The sequence below is a fragment of the Diceros bicornis genome, chromosome 18 (genome assembly GCF_020826845.1).
Source record: "Diceros bicornis minor isolate mBicDic1 chromosome 18, mDicBic1.mat.cur, whole genome shotgun sequence".
Lineage (NCBI taxonomy): Eukaryota > Metazoa > Chordata > Mammalia > Perissodactyla > Rhinocerotidae > Diceros > Diceros bicornis.
The window spans coordinates 8747529-8760142 of record NC_080757.1 but is presented as its reverse complement, the minus strand read 5'-3'; the positions used below and the strand labels follow the sequence as shown (position 1 = coordinate 8760142).

Genomic DNA, 12614 nt, shown 5'->3' with positions numbered 1-12614 from the left:
CAGGCAGCCATGCAAACAAGTGAGGTCCCACGTGTCACAGAACTGCAGCTCAGGTGGGGGGTGACCAGCCTTGGATTCGGGAAGGAGTGGGGGGCTGTGGAGATCCGTCTAAGGGGCAGGTTTCTCTCAGCTCCTGCCAACTGTGGTTAAGCCAGAATGAGGAGTCCAGGTTGTCAGGTTATATGACTCGAGAGAAGCTGAAAATTGGGATTTTTGTGTCAAGTTTCTCAATTTTTAAATATGGGAATTAACTCAAGGTTAATAAGAATACTATCAACAACAACACCGTGTAAGGTAAACCAACTCCTCTGCCAGCTGAGTCAGGCTCGTGGGTCCCCAGCCGTGACCTCTGGTTCAGGGGCTCGAGGGTGGCTGCCAGGGCCACAGGCTTGGCTTGCAGTCCTGGGAGGAGAGGATGGGAGCAGTCCCAGCCAAGGAGAGGAGCCCCCTCCTCCTGGACACTGACATCTGGCTGATGGGAGGGTGGAGACTCCTGCTCTGGAGGGAAGTGTGCCACGGTAGGAAGGATCAGGGGCAGGAAGGAATGACCCAGAGAGCCCTGGAGATGGGCAGCCCTGAATTCCTCCAGGTCAAGGTGGAGGCCTGAGGGATTCCCTGGGATGGGGCATTTTCTCCCAATGCTGCACCCACAGCCACCCAAGGAGTCACTGGCCTTCAGGAGCCTGCTTGTGGGGAGGGCCAGACTCTCAATGTCCAGCATCAGGCAGCGGTCTCCCCAAACCCTCTTTTTGGGCCGACATCCCAAGGTGTATCTGGAGATGAGGCTCTTTCCGCGGCTTCCACGACCCACTGCCACGTGGGTCTCACTCGTGACCATCATGGAAACAAGGGCTGGGTTCCAAACTTTCACACATCACTCCTTTCGTGTTCTGGCTATCCTCATTTCAACAAATAATGGTGACAATGGTCCATCTCTATTTTGCTTAATAATGTAGTCCATGAAAACTTCAACGTATTTAATGATAAATTAGCTATGACATTACATTGGGCATTAAGAATTATGGAACTAGGAGGTTGAAGGCACTCAGAAGTGGGTGTAAATGTCCTCTCCAGGGCCCTGTCTAGGGTCTAGGAGGCGAGGGGTCCTGCAAACGGTCCTGTAACAACCACTGAAGGAGAGCTGGCTGGGCTGGGAGAGGGGGATGGGGGAGGATAAGGTCTCATCCCGTGTGTGGTTTCTGCCACGCTATGAGGACATCAGTGCCTGTCCTCGCCTCTGTCCACTCCGGTTTTGGGATTTCTCACTCTCGGCCACCCCACAGGGATTTCCCTCAGTCCTCACAGGGCCCCGCACCCCCTGGTGGGCATCTCGAGAACTGCACCTCGCCGGCCCCGTCGTGGGAGGCTGTTGTAACGACTTGGAATTCCTGGGGAGCCCTTCCTCGGGCACCCTGCCCAGAGCGTTGCATGCATTCTCACTTCCTCTTCCCAGCAGCCCCACGAGCTGGGCGACACTGGCCTCATTTTATATGAGGAAACCGAGGATGACAGAAGTTAAGTATTTGAATCCAGCCTGGGCTGACGGCAGAACTCAAGCCCTCAACCCCGATGCTGGTCAACAGAAAACTCGTCCACTTTCCATGCAAACACTGGCCGAACGTCCCCTCCGGGCCACGCACCATGCTAGGTTCTCGAGAACTTTGCACACATACGTTTCTAATGATATTTCCCATGACTGTTGATGTAGCATCTCTCCTCCTTGCCAGACAGTCTGCCCCAGGAGGGGAGGAAGATCACCTTTTCCTGTTTCCCTGGTACCTGGCACAGCGCGGGCACCTCATGGGTGCTCAGTACAGCTTCTCGGTGCAATGACTTGGGGCTAGAGATAGAAGGTATAATCTCCGTTCTCCTGGTTTTATAGCCTCGTGAGGAAGGCAAACAAGTAAATAAGTAATTGCAATACTTGGGGATAAATCTAGCGCTGGGGTAAGCATGGGGTGCCGGGGCTACCGGAAGCGCCAGGGATTCGGTGGAGGAATCTCGGAAGGAGGGATATTTAGTAGTAAGAGTAGGATCGAGGCAGACGGGGTGGCAGGTGAAGAGTGTTGCGGAGAGGAAAAGGCCCAGGGGTCTGAGGATGCACCCCATGTCGGGGAACACGCTGCTCAGTGTGGCTGGGGCTGAGTCAGGGAGCAGACAACACTGAGGCTGGGGGTCCCTGCAGGCGTGAGAGCCACGGAAGCGTCTGGCAGGGAGTGACGTGATTGGGCTGCCCTCGAGGTGAGTCTGCGGCGCGGACGCACTGGAGGGAGGATGCTGACTGCGGCCACCGGAGGAGGCTCCGCAGTGACAGGAGACGCAACGGCGGCTCAGAGCAGCACGGGAAAGAGGATGAGGAGGAGAACACGGGGTACTTTGCAGACAGACTTCACAGCACCATGACGTGAACTCAGTGACTGTCCACCAGGGTGACCCTGCTCCCTCCACCCCACCCCCCACCCCGACATCTGGCAATGTGGGGACATTTTGGGTTGTCACAACTGGGGGGGCAGGGTTGCTACTGGCATCTGGTGGGTGGAGGCCGGGGATGCTGGAAAACATCCTGCACCGCACAGGACAGCCCCCCAGAATAAAGCTATGCAACTTGAAAGGTGAATAGTGCCGCTCAGGTCAGAGGCCCTGAGCGGACTGGCCAGGGTGGACAGGAGCGCTTCCATTCCCTGGGATGGGAAACAGATGGGGGGAGAACAGACGATTCCAGGGAGAGGGAGGCAGTGGAGGGGGCAGTGAGCTGTGGGGTGTGCTGATGTCCAGTAAGCAATTAGAGCTGAAATGTTTCTTTGCGACAACCTAGGAGTGCAGGATCACAGCCAGATGAGGAAACTGAGGCACGGAGAGGCAAGGTCCCTTGTCCCCTATCACGCAGCTAAAAAGTGCAGAGCAAGGTCAAGAGCCCACTTCCTAATTCCTGGGCCCCCACTCTTACCACAGCCCTGTGCTTCTATGGCCTTAGGCCTCAAAGTCAAGGCTCAGCGCCCTGGGTCAGAAGGGCCGGAAACAGACAAGCAGCCCCGGGATGACCACGGGCTCCAGCCAGCAGGGCTCCAAGTCCAGAGAGGGAAGAGAAGTGCGGATTCCCATCCCTTCCACCTCTGCTGCCTAGGACAGAGCTCATCCTCCTCCCAAGGCCTCCTGGGCACCGCAAGTGCCTTGAGTCCATCCTCCCCCTGGCAGACACAGAGCGGGTTCTAAGGAGCCACCTTCTGCTTTGCCCAGAGCTAATAATGAGCTAGCCACTCTTCTAAGCGCTTTACACACATTAGCTCATTTAATCCTCACAACGACCCTGTAAAGCAGGATCTATTATCTCCATTTTACAGAAGAGGAAACTAAGGCACAGAGAGGTTAAGCAACCGAAGTAAGATCACACAGCTTGCATACAATAATGGAGCCAGGGTCTGAAGCCAGGCAATCCGGCTCCAGAGCCTAGGCACTTAACCTATGTCACACTACCTTTCCACAGCACTGAGGCATAGATATGCCATGTCCCCAGCCAAGGCAGGGGCTCAAGGAGGAAGGAGTGCTCAACAGGGGGCAGGAGAGGGGTATGCCTCCCAGTGTGTACTGTTTGGGGGAAGTTCTGGGAGCCACTCCCAGCCTCGCTCCCCCTGAGATCGCCATCCTCAACCAGCAGCATCTCCACTCGGGCACCAACTCCGTTCTAACGCTCAGATAAGCAGAGTAACACACCCCGTCCCCGAGAGCCAGGGTGTCCACTGAGCAGCTGAGGTTCTGCCAGGGCCATCCTACCCAGGGGCAGCCAGAACCACAAGGGCTGCCCCCAGAAACTCTCTGGGGGTCCCGGGGGGCAGCAGCAGCAGCCACTTAGGCGCCTGGCCGTGGCAGGAGAGCCGCTGAACGCAAGTGTGACCCACCCAGGGGGCCAGACGTGGGGAGGCCCTGAGCACATCCCTGACCCGGCCCCTGGTCCTGGACCAGCACGGAGGCTATGCTGGAGGGCAGAGGCCGCGGCTCCTCGCCCACCTATCTGACCAGCCTGCAGCATAGACAAGAAGATGGTTTCACAAACAAGCAGGCCCTGTTTCCTCCTGGAGGGAAGCTGATCTGGGAGGGTGCGGCCGAGGAAAAGCCAGAGCTGGGGTCTGTGGAAGCAGAAAACAAATGACCCCAAGGGCTCACCTCCAGCCCACGAGCTTCCACCCAGGGCCCCGGGGCCCCAGAAAGGTCACGTCAGGAAGCCAAAGCCGAGGACCACAGGAGGCCCCAAATTCCTCTTTCTAGGAGAGGAGCGTAGCCAGGTGGCTTTGTTGTCATCTTTTCTGGAATCCTCCGGATTCTGATACATCATGTTTGTGCCGAGGGCTGTGAGCTGCCATTAGTGCCCGTCACCTCCAATCAAGCCTCCCACTTGACTGCTGAGCCTCACTGCTGTCAAATGGCCCACGTGTCTGCCCTTCAGAACGTGTTCTGGGCTGGGTGGGGAAGCCAGAGCATCAAATCAAGCTCAATTCTTGCTCCTTGGCCCCATCAAGCCTCAGACTGGGACCTGGACTCACCACCTTCTGCTGCCCAGGCCTCCAAATTTCTGCTCCGCAGGTCAGACAGCATGAGAAGTTGCTCACCCCATCCCCACACGCCAAGGGGGATTAGCCTGTGCCCTAGCCTCCTGGAGCTGGGCTGTTCTTCCTTCCCTCCCCTCTGAGCAGCCCTGCTGTCTCCTCTTTGGAAACCGTGAGCTCTGGAGGATCAGCACCCAGAGGAAGGGGCTGAGCATGGGGAGAGCCAGTGCCATGCAGAAGGGAAAGAGCAGGGGTACAGAGGTCTGCAGCCCGTCTCCGGCCTGGAAATGTGTGGGGCCATCTGGGCTGGCAGCCGGCAGACCCAGGTCATCCTCACTCCCTCTGTGCCCTTTGGCCAGTCCCTCCCCAGCAAAACTTCCCCAAGGCTTGAGTGTCTATTTAAAACCTCTGGGGGTGTTGGTTACAATGCAGACTTTCCAGCCTGGCCCCAGAGAGAGCAATTGTAGGTCTAGGATTCCATCGAGGAATCTGCGTTTTAAACAAGTACCCCGGAGGCTCCAGATGCCGACTACACGGCAGGCTGGCTCGTGAGAAGCACTGACTCAGGTCAGCGTGAAGGGGAGGGAAGGCCCTGAAGCACGCGTGGACAAGGTGTGCCGGCCAAGGAGACCCCAGGCCACGTCCGTGCCCGGCCTACTCGGCTAGAGCTGGAGCTCCGGCTGAAAGACAGGGCACAGCCGGTGGTAACTCCGGCCCCTCCCTGGAGCCTGGCACCATCACCAAAGGCCTCTCCAGCAGCTCCGCGAGGCAGAACACTCTGCTTTTCACTTTTCATTTCTTTCTCACTTTTCTTCTATAATTCTAATATATCCCCTTCTCGCACTCTTCTTCTTCTTTCCTCCTATTTCAGGGAACTTTTGGGAGTTTCTGCTTTGCCCCAACACTCTGGGCATTTTGTGACAATTTGAAGATGAGGACTGTGCCCTTGGGAAGTCTGGCCCAGGGCTGTCCACGCCTGGCCTGGCCTCATCAGCTCCTGTAATAAGGAAGCTGCGGCTGACCCAGGTCCACGCGGCTGAGCCGCCCTGCCCTGCCCTCAGGAGGCAACTTCCACCCAGGCACTGCTGGTGGATAAGAGCACAGGTCTCTAATCCTGATGCTTCCCAGCAGTGTGACCTTGGGCGGGGTACTGCTCTGTGCCTCAGTTTGCTCATCTGCAAACAGGGTGACAAGAATACCAGTGTGTATCAAGCACTCACTGCACGCCAGGCTCTGTTCTAAGTGCTTTCCGTGCATGGACTCATTTAGTCCTTACATCATCCCTGCGGCACAGAGCCCACCATCTCCCCGTTGCACAGAAGTGGACACTGAGACCCACAGAGGCTGAGAGACCTGCCCCAGGCTGTGGCCCAGCTAGCAGATGCTGGAACTGACACTCTGGCTTCGGAGTCCAGGTTCATAACCCCCATACTACTATATCCGTCCCATCACCTACACCTCATACGGCAAGTGGAGAATTAAATGGGCCATGCAGCATGCTACTTTGCATAATAAATGCACACAAAGGTGGCAGCCGTTATGACTGTTGCTATTGTTTGCCTGACCCTCTTTTTCCTCCAAAGCAGAATTTTCAGCCTCCATGAGCCAGGGAAATGCACCCACTCTTGGTTTCATCTGCATGCGGGTGGTCAGAACAGCTGAGAACTGTGTGATGGAGCCTGAGAGAGGAATGCCGCACACCCAGCTCTGCTATCCCTGTGTCAAAACAGCAAACCTAGGACCACACTTATCATGTCTCCAAGTTCTTAGCTGTTCGAGCAGATGGACAACTTGTTTCTCTACATGGAGGAGGCACTAAAGTCCAGCGCCTGCTTTCCCCGAGCAGGGCTGATGGGGGTGCAGGGGAGCTCCTCCTCGCCTCCACGTGGGGGCTTGGCGGGCTTTTGGAAGAGCCCTGGGAGGCGGTTTGGCCACTCTCAGCAGAGGCTGCCTGCTTCCCATCAGGAACTCCCAGGAACTCTATTCTTAGGGCGCTTTCTCTTGCTCTTAACTTTGACATCTTCCAGAAGTTACCCCGCACAAAAGCAACCCCGCTGCGGCTGTAATTTACACGTCACGTCACTTGCGCAGAGCATGGTCCACCCCCTTCAACCCACTCCTGCACTTGTACCTTCCCCTGCCCGCCCTGCAAAAATGGCTTCTGCCTCATTCCAACTACCACCCTTCCACTCATTCACCCGGCGAGAACAAGTGAAATGTGGAATCGACAGAAGGAAGGGGGTGGGGGGAGGCGGGGGGAGGCGGGGGGAAACTTTGGCTACATCCAAGCTTTGGAACTTCCCCGATTCCAGGCTAGGCATCGCTTCCACTCAGCGGTCCACACTGCCATGGCAACAGCCCAGCCGTGGCTGAAAAGCCCCAGCTTGCCACTCAACCTGCGAGCGCTCCGCAGGAGCCACTTACCGTGATGGTGTTTTCCTTGCTCTGCTTTTTGCCTGGTGACGAGGATCCCAGATTCTGGGGAGAGAGGCAAGAAACATCGTCAAAGCTGTTCTCCATATTGGACGTCCTTCTTCATTCGGGTTCCCTGAAGGTGGAGGGATCGATCGGTTAAAAGCCCCGTGCTGGGGAAGTTGGGGATGCTCAGGCTGCCGTTAACTCCTACGTCACCATATTCCGGGAGAGGGCAGGCAGGAGCACCCCTGACCCCACACTGCTCACGGCTGGAAGGCAAATTGGAGGAAGCCTTCAGCACAGGGGGAACTGCTCCAAACCAGGTCTGCCTCCTCTTCCCCCAGTCTGTGACTGGGGAGTTAACCCGTCAGCTGCCCTCTACCGGTAGGCGGTTCTATGTGCCGCCGGCTGCCTGAACCTGCAGAATCCACCGGAGAGGAGAGTTAAGGCACATTGCAGGCCACCACCTCCTGGCACTGAGGATTCAAAACATGACATCCTAGTCCGAATCCCCTGGGTCCAACATATCAAACCCTAAAAATGTGCAATATGCACGGGGGCTCTCGGCCACCTCCGTGACTTGCCGCTCTCCCAACCCCGAGAGCAGGGAGGGGTTTTCAGCCGAGCCGTGTTTCAGTGTTTCAGTTTTCATTCAGACTTCGGATTGCCGTTTTGTGTCTTCCTGTTGCCAGCAAGAAAACCTCCAAGCCCACAGGTCCTCAGCAGCTTGCCCCAGTCCTAGCATGGCTCTGGTACGGAAAATTAAAGATTGCCAGCTGAAAACACATTGTTCCTAAGAGCCCATGGCCCTAAAGGGGAGCATCAATTCTGGGTCTCCATTGTCCCACTGTCGGCCCTTACATTAGGGATTCAGCAGGGTCGCTGAGCAGGACGTGTGATGCCCACTCCTGTCCTGAGCCACACAATGAGCTGGGAAGCAGGCTCACCCCTCAGGCACCATGGTGGTCCCTGTATGTGTGTCCTGGCACTCGGGGTCTTGTTCTTTCTCTAGTGGAATGTAAGGAAGTGGCCTTCAGGACTCTACAGAGAAAGGCCCAGAAAAGCACAGAGGGACTTCTCTAGCTCAGGGAACCAGCAACCGCATCCCCAGGCCAGCACAGCCCTGGACGACCTGGCAGGATGAGTGTCCAGGGGTAGGGGTCGGCCCCTGCTTCAGGAACCCATCTACTCATCAGGCAAAACAGGGAGCTTGATGGGGTCCCTTCTATGGTCACCTCATCCCCTTGCTCCTATCCAGACCTACTTTGGCTGGTAAGTAAAGTCAACTAATGAAACCGATATCCTCAGACTGTCTAGCTAAAAGGGACCTAGTAGATGACCCATTTCACAGACAGGAAAATGAACTCACTAGCCTTGACATTCTGCTAAGTAATGCGACTTCTCGGAGCCTCCGTTTCACGTCTGCTACCAACAGTCCTCAAGCTTTGTATTCGTCAAAATTAACCAAGGAATTTACCCAAAACTGAGTCCCGGCTGCACCTCCCAGAGCTTCTGATCCAGCAGGTCTCGGGGGGACCTCCCTTGGAGGCACGCTGATCTACGTCCTGTCGTTTCATCGAGGCTCCCTACTTCCGGCAGCTGCCCTAGCAGTCCCAACAGGCTCTGGGGCAACATCGAGCTTGTGACCAACTACAGCTTCTGGAGACGTTTATAATGCATCAACTCATCCAGCTCACCCACCCTGGACCCTCGTAAACTATCAGTTCTGCCCCAGGGCACTTGCCAAAATTGGGCTGCCCAAGAGGAAGGTAGGCAGAGGCTGCCTGGCAGGAACCCAGGTGCCCCTCTCCAAGGAGAAGAGACAGGCGCAGAGCTCTCACAGGTTCATTCATGCAGAGGCACTGGCCAAGCAAATACACGCCAGGGAGGGAGGAGGGGAAGGGGAGCCTTTGGGATGGATTCCGCAGTTTGCAGGAGTCCCTCTGCCACGGACACACAGTACCACCGTGCTCCCACTCCAGCCTACCAGGAAGGGCCACCAGTGCTCCAGCAGCCTTGGCAACAGCCTTTGAGTCTATGTATTGGCGCTGACACGGACGGTGATGAGGAGAAGGATGAAGAGGATAACTAGCAGCGGGAGGAAGGTCTGCAAGAGCTCCTGCCACTGAGCGCTTGCTTCGGAGGCAGGCACCAGGCTAGGCACTGGACATTTGCACAACCCCAGCAAGCTCAGCAGCATCGAGTCCATTTTACAGATGATGAAACTGAGGCTTGTAGAAACTCACTAACTTGTCTAAGGTCACAAGGCAAATAAACAGAGGACACTGGAGCTGAAGCCTGAAGAGCGCTTTTCTCTATCTTCCACCATCTCTCCACTTGGAGACCTGGGACAATCTCTTGTTTTCCAGGTGTCCCTGCGGGGGACAAAAACAATCTCCATCATCCACAAATGTGGATTTGGGGACCATTGTGTCCCAGGCTCTGTAGAATGAAGCTGGACCCAGAGGTCACCCCCCACCTTGTAACCTGGGCCAGGATAGGAGTACAAGTAATGGCATTAAGGGTGGCGTTCCAAGTGTGGGTGTCAGCACATTCCCCATCTCCGCCCTACAGCTGTGCATATCCAGCCAGGGATGGGCAGGGGATCACAGGCCCTTCCACGCAGTCTCAGGCTCTGCGTTTGTTGCTGATAACGTGTGCCTAGTGTTCCAATGTCATATACATAAACATGTCATATACATACATATGCATCACACACACACCCCATAGCACTCCACTGAAAGGGCCCAGAAGGAAAGAGATCTCAGTCTCAGTGGGAACACCTACCAGTTAGCAGCTGGTTTCTAAACACTCTTCCCTGCTAAAAGGAACCCAGGCTCCTTGGAGAAATGGCTAATTCCAAGTGCCAGGTGGACCTGGAACATCTTATTGTGCTGGGAGGTAAGAAAGTGTTCAAAGAATGACATAACAAAAGGACCCAGGCACCAGCTTCAAGAGGCTCCCACAAGCCAAATTTGGGACAGTTTGAGCATGAACGTGAATAATGACTACAAATGATTAACACCAAGAGGTGAGGAGAGGGAGAGGGCAGCATTTCTTTACAGAAGAAAGCCAATAAAAAATGTATAAGGAATTAGAAAGTCACTGTTTGCAAACCCCAAAGTCAAAACGAATTCAGTCCATGATTATCAAAGATGCTCAAAGTGCTGAGTGAAATGTGTATGGTCTCACCCTGTTACCCTACAGATTACGGACAAATTCAAAACAGGAAACGTCGCCCTCAAAGGAGAAATCTGGTAGGCACCACATAACCCAGAGCTCAAAGCCGGCATCAGCGGCAGGTGAGAAGCTGGGAGTGTGCAGCTCCCGACGCCCCAATGGGAAGCACTCAACAGGCCCCTGGGGTATTCTTGCCAAAACTGCTGAACCTGAGTCTAAGCACAAGAAAACAACTGGACCAAAAATGCAGGTCATTCTACAAGACAGCTGACCTGGACTCTTCCCCAAAAAAGCCACTATAAGGAAAGACAAAAGAACAAATGAGTGCCGAATACAGTCTAGACTAAAAGAGACTAAAGTGATAATTGACATGAAATGGCAAATCCATACAATGGAGTAATATTTGGCCACAAAAAAGAAATAAAGTACTAACACATATGACAACATTAATGGACCTTCAAACATTATGCTAAGTGAAAGAAGCCAGACACAAAAGACCACATACAGTATGACTCCATTTGTATGAACTGTCCAGATCAGGCAAATCTATATAGAGACAGAAAGCAGATGAGTGGTTGCCTAAAGCTTACAGTGATTCTTTTTGGGGTGATGAAATTGTCCTAAAATTGATTGTGATGGTGGTTGCACAACTCCATGACTACTGTGTTGCAGATTTTAAATGGGTGCATTGTACACTATGTGAATGACATCTCAATAAAGCTGTTCAAAAGAGAGAGAGAGAGAGAAAGCAAAGATGTATGTCAACCAATGTATCCACGTGTGAAACTTGAATGGATCCTGGATTGGGGAGAACAGCAGCATTTTGAGGACAACTGGGGAGTCTGAATATGGATTATATATATTAGATGATATTATTATTTTTATTGAGGTCACACTGATTTATAACATTATGTAGATTTCAGGTGTACATCATTATATTTCAGTATAGACTACATCATGTTCATGACTAAAAGTCTACTTTCCATGTGTCACCATACACATGTGCCCCTTTACCCCTTTCGTCCTCCACCCTCCTCCTTCCCCTCTAGTAAGCACCAATGTGTTCTCTGTAACTGTGTTTGTTTACCTTCCACATATGCGTGAAATCATACGGTAATTGTCTTTCTCCATCTGACTTATTTTGCTTAGCATAATACCCTCAAGATCAATGCCATGTTGTCGCAAATGGCACGATTTTGCCTTTTTTGTGGCTGACTAGTATTCCATTCTATGTATATACCACATTAGATGGTATTATTGAACTAATATTTTCTTAAGTGTGCTAATGGACTGTGGTCATGTTTTCCCCTGTAGGGATACATTTTGAAATATCTATAGTTAAAACAATATGTTAAGGATTTTCTTTAAAATAATCCATTTGGTGTCGGGGGGGGGTGGTGGTGTCAGGGGTTGGGAATGGGAATATAAGTGAAATGAGATCGGCCAAATAATTGTTGAAGTTAAGCGACTCGTCCATGGTACTTTATTTTAGCATTCCTTCTACTTCTCTAAACGTTTGCAAATGTCCAGAGTAAAAGTGGGTTTTTTTTAACTTTCCTTGGCCTATGATTCTAGCAAGTTTTTCTCCTTCCCTTTTTTTAAATCTCTCCCAGCCTTGTTTCCTGGCCTCACCGGGAGGACGGCCCGAGGGTGGTGACACACAAGGCACTGCTTGGGGGACCACAGTGGGTCATTCACAACAAACAGGGTCTTCTCCACCCTGTCTCCTGCCCTGTGAATAGTCTGGTCCCACCCCCTCGGCAGGTGGGATCCAGTATGAAACCTCTCAATGGTTTCCCAATGAGAATAAAACCCAAGCTCCTCACAATAGGCCTGTGCAGACTCCGCCGGCCCCATCTTCCACCCTCCCTACCCCTGCTAATTTAATAAACCACAGCCCGCTCGGCCTCCACGGGTTCTCTGACATCACAGCTCTCCTTCCTGCCTCCAGGTATCCACACATGTGTCCCCTCCACCTGGAATACTATCCCACCCCCTACCTCTTTGCCAAGCCAAGCCCTTGCTCTTCTTCCCAGTCTCAGCTTAAGTATCTTCTGTTATGGAGTCTATCACTGACCTTTCCACCACCATCCACCACCACGCAGTGAGGTCCTCGCAGCGCACACTTCCTCCAGCCCTTATCACCGCTGGGACGAAATAACCATTTATCCCATGTCTTTCTCCAGCACCAGCTATAAACCCCCATCAAGGCAGGAGCTGTCTGTGTCTGTGACCCAGTGCCTGGCAAAGAGCAGATGCTCAATAGAACATGTATTATTGAATTGAGGGGGGCCCCATTACGTAAATGAGCTCCCAGCATCTCACCTCTTTCTCCACTTGAGACTCCATTCTCCTACAGGCCCCTAAAGTCTCTAAGCCCTTAGTCCCATGCCCTTTCCTCTCTCCTGTGTCTTCCTGAGGGAAGTTCATGGGAAGCCAGAACAACTGAAAGGTGGGTCACAAAAGGGCCTGGGCACT

The 12614-nt window shown here is 53.4% G+C and overlaps 1 protein-coding gene across 3 annotated transcripts in view; it reads right to left on the bottom strand.

The window, feature by feature from the left end:
• The window catches only part of GAS7 (growth arrest specific 7), a 220054-nt gene that overhangs the window by 29611 nt on the left and 177829 nt on the right, over window positions 1-12614 (bottom strand). For all 3 annotated transcript variants that reach the window (XM_058559717.1, XM_058559716.1, XM_058559718.1), the window contains one exon: window positions 6966-7019. In XM_058559717.1, the coding sequence (XP_058415700.1) occupies window positions 6966-7019 (54 nt within the window). The remainder of the gene's footprint in view (window positions 1-6965; window positions 7020-12614) is intronic.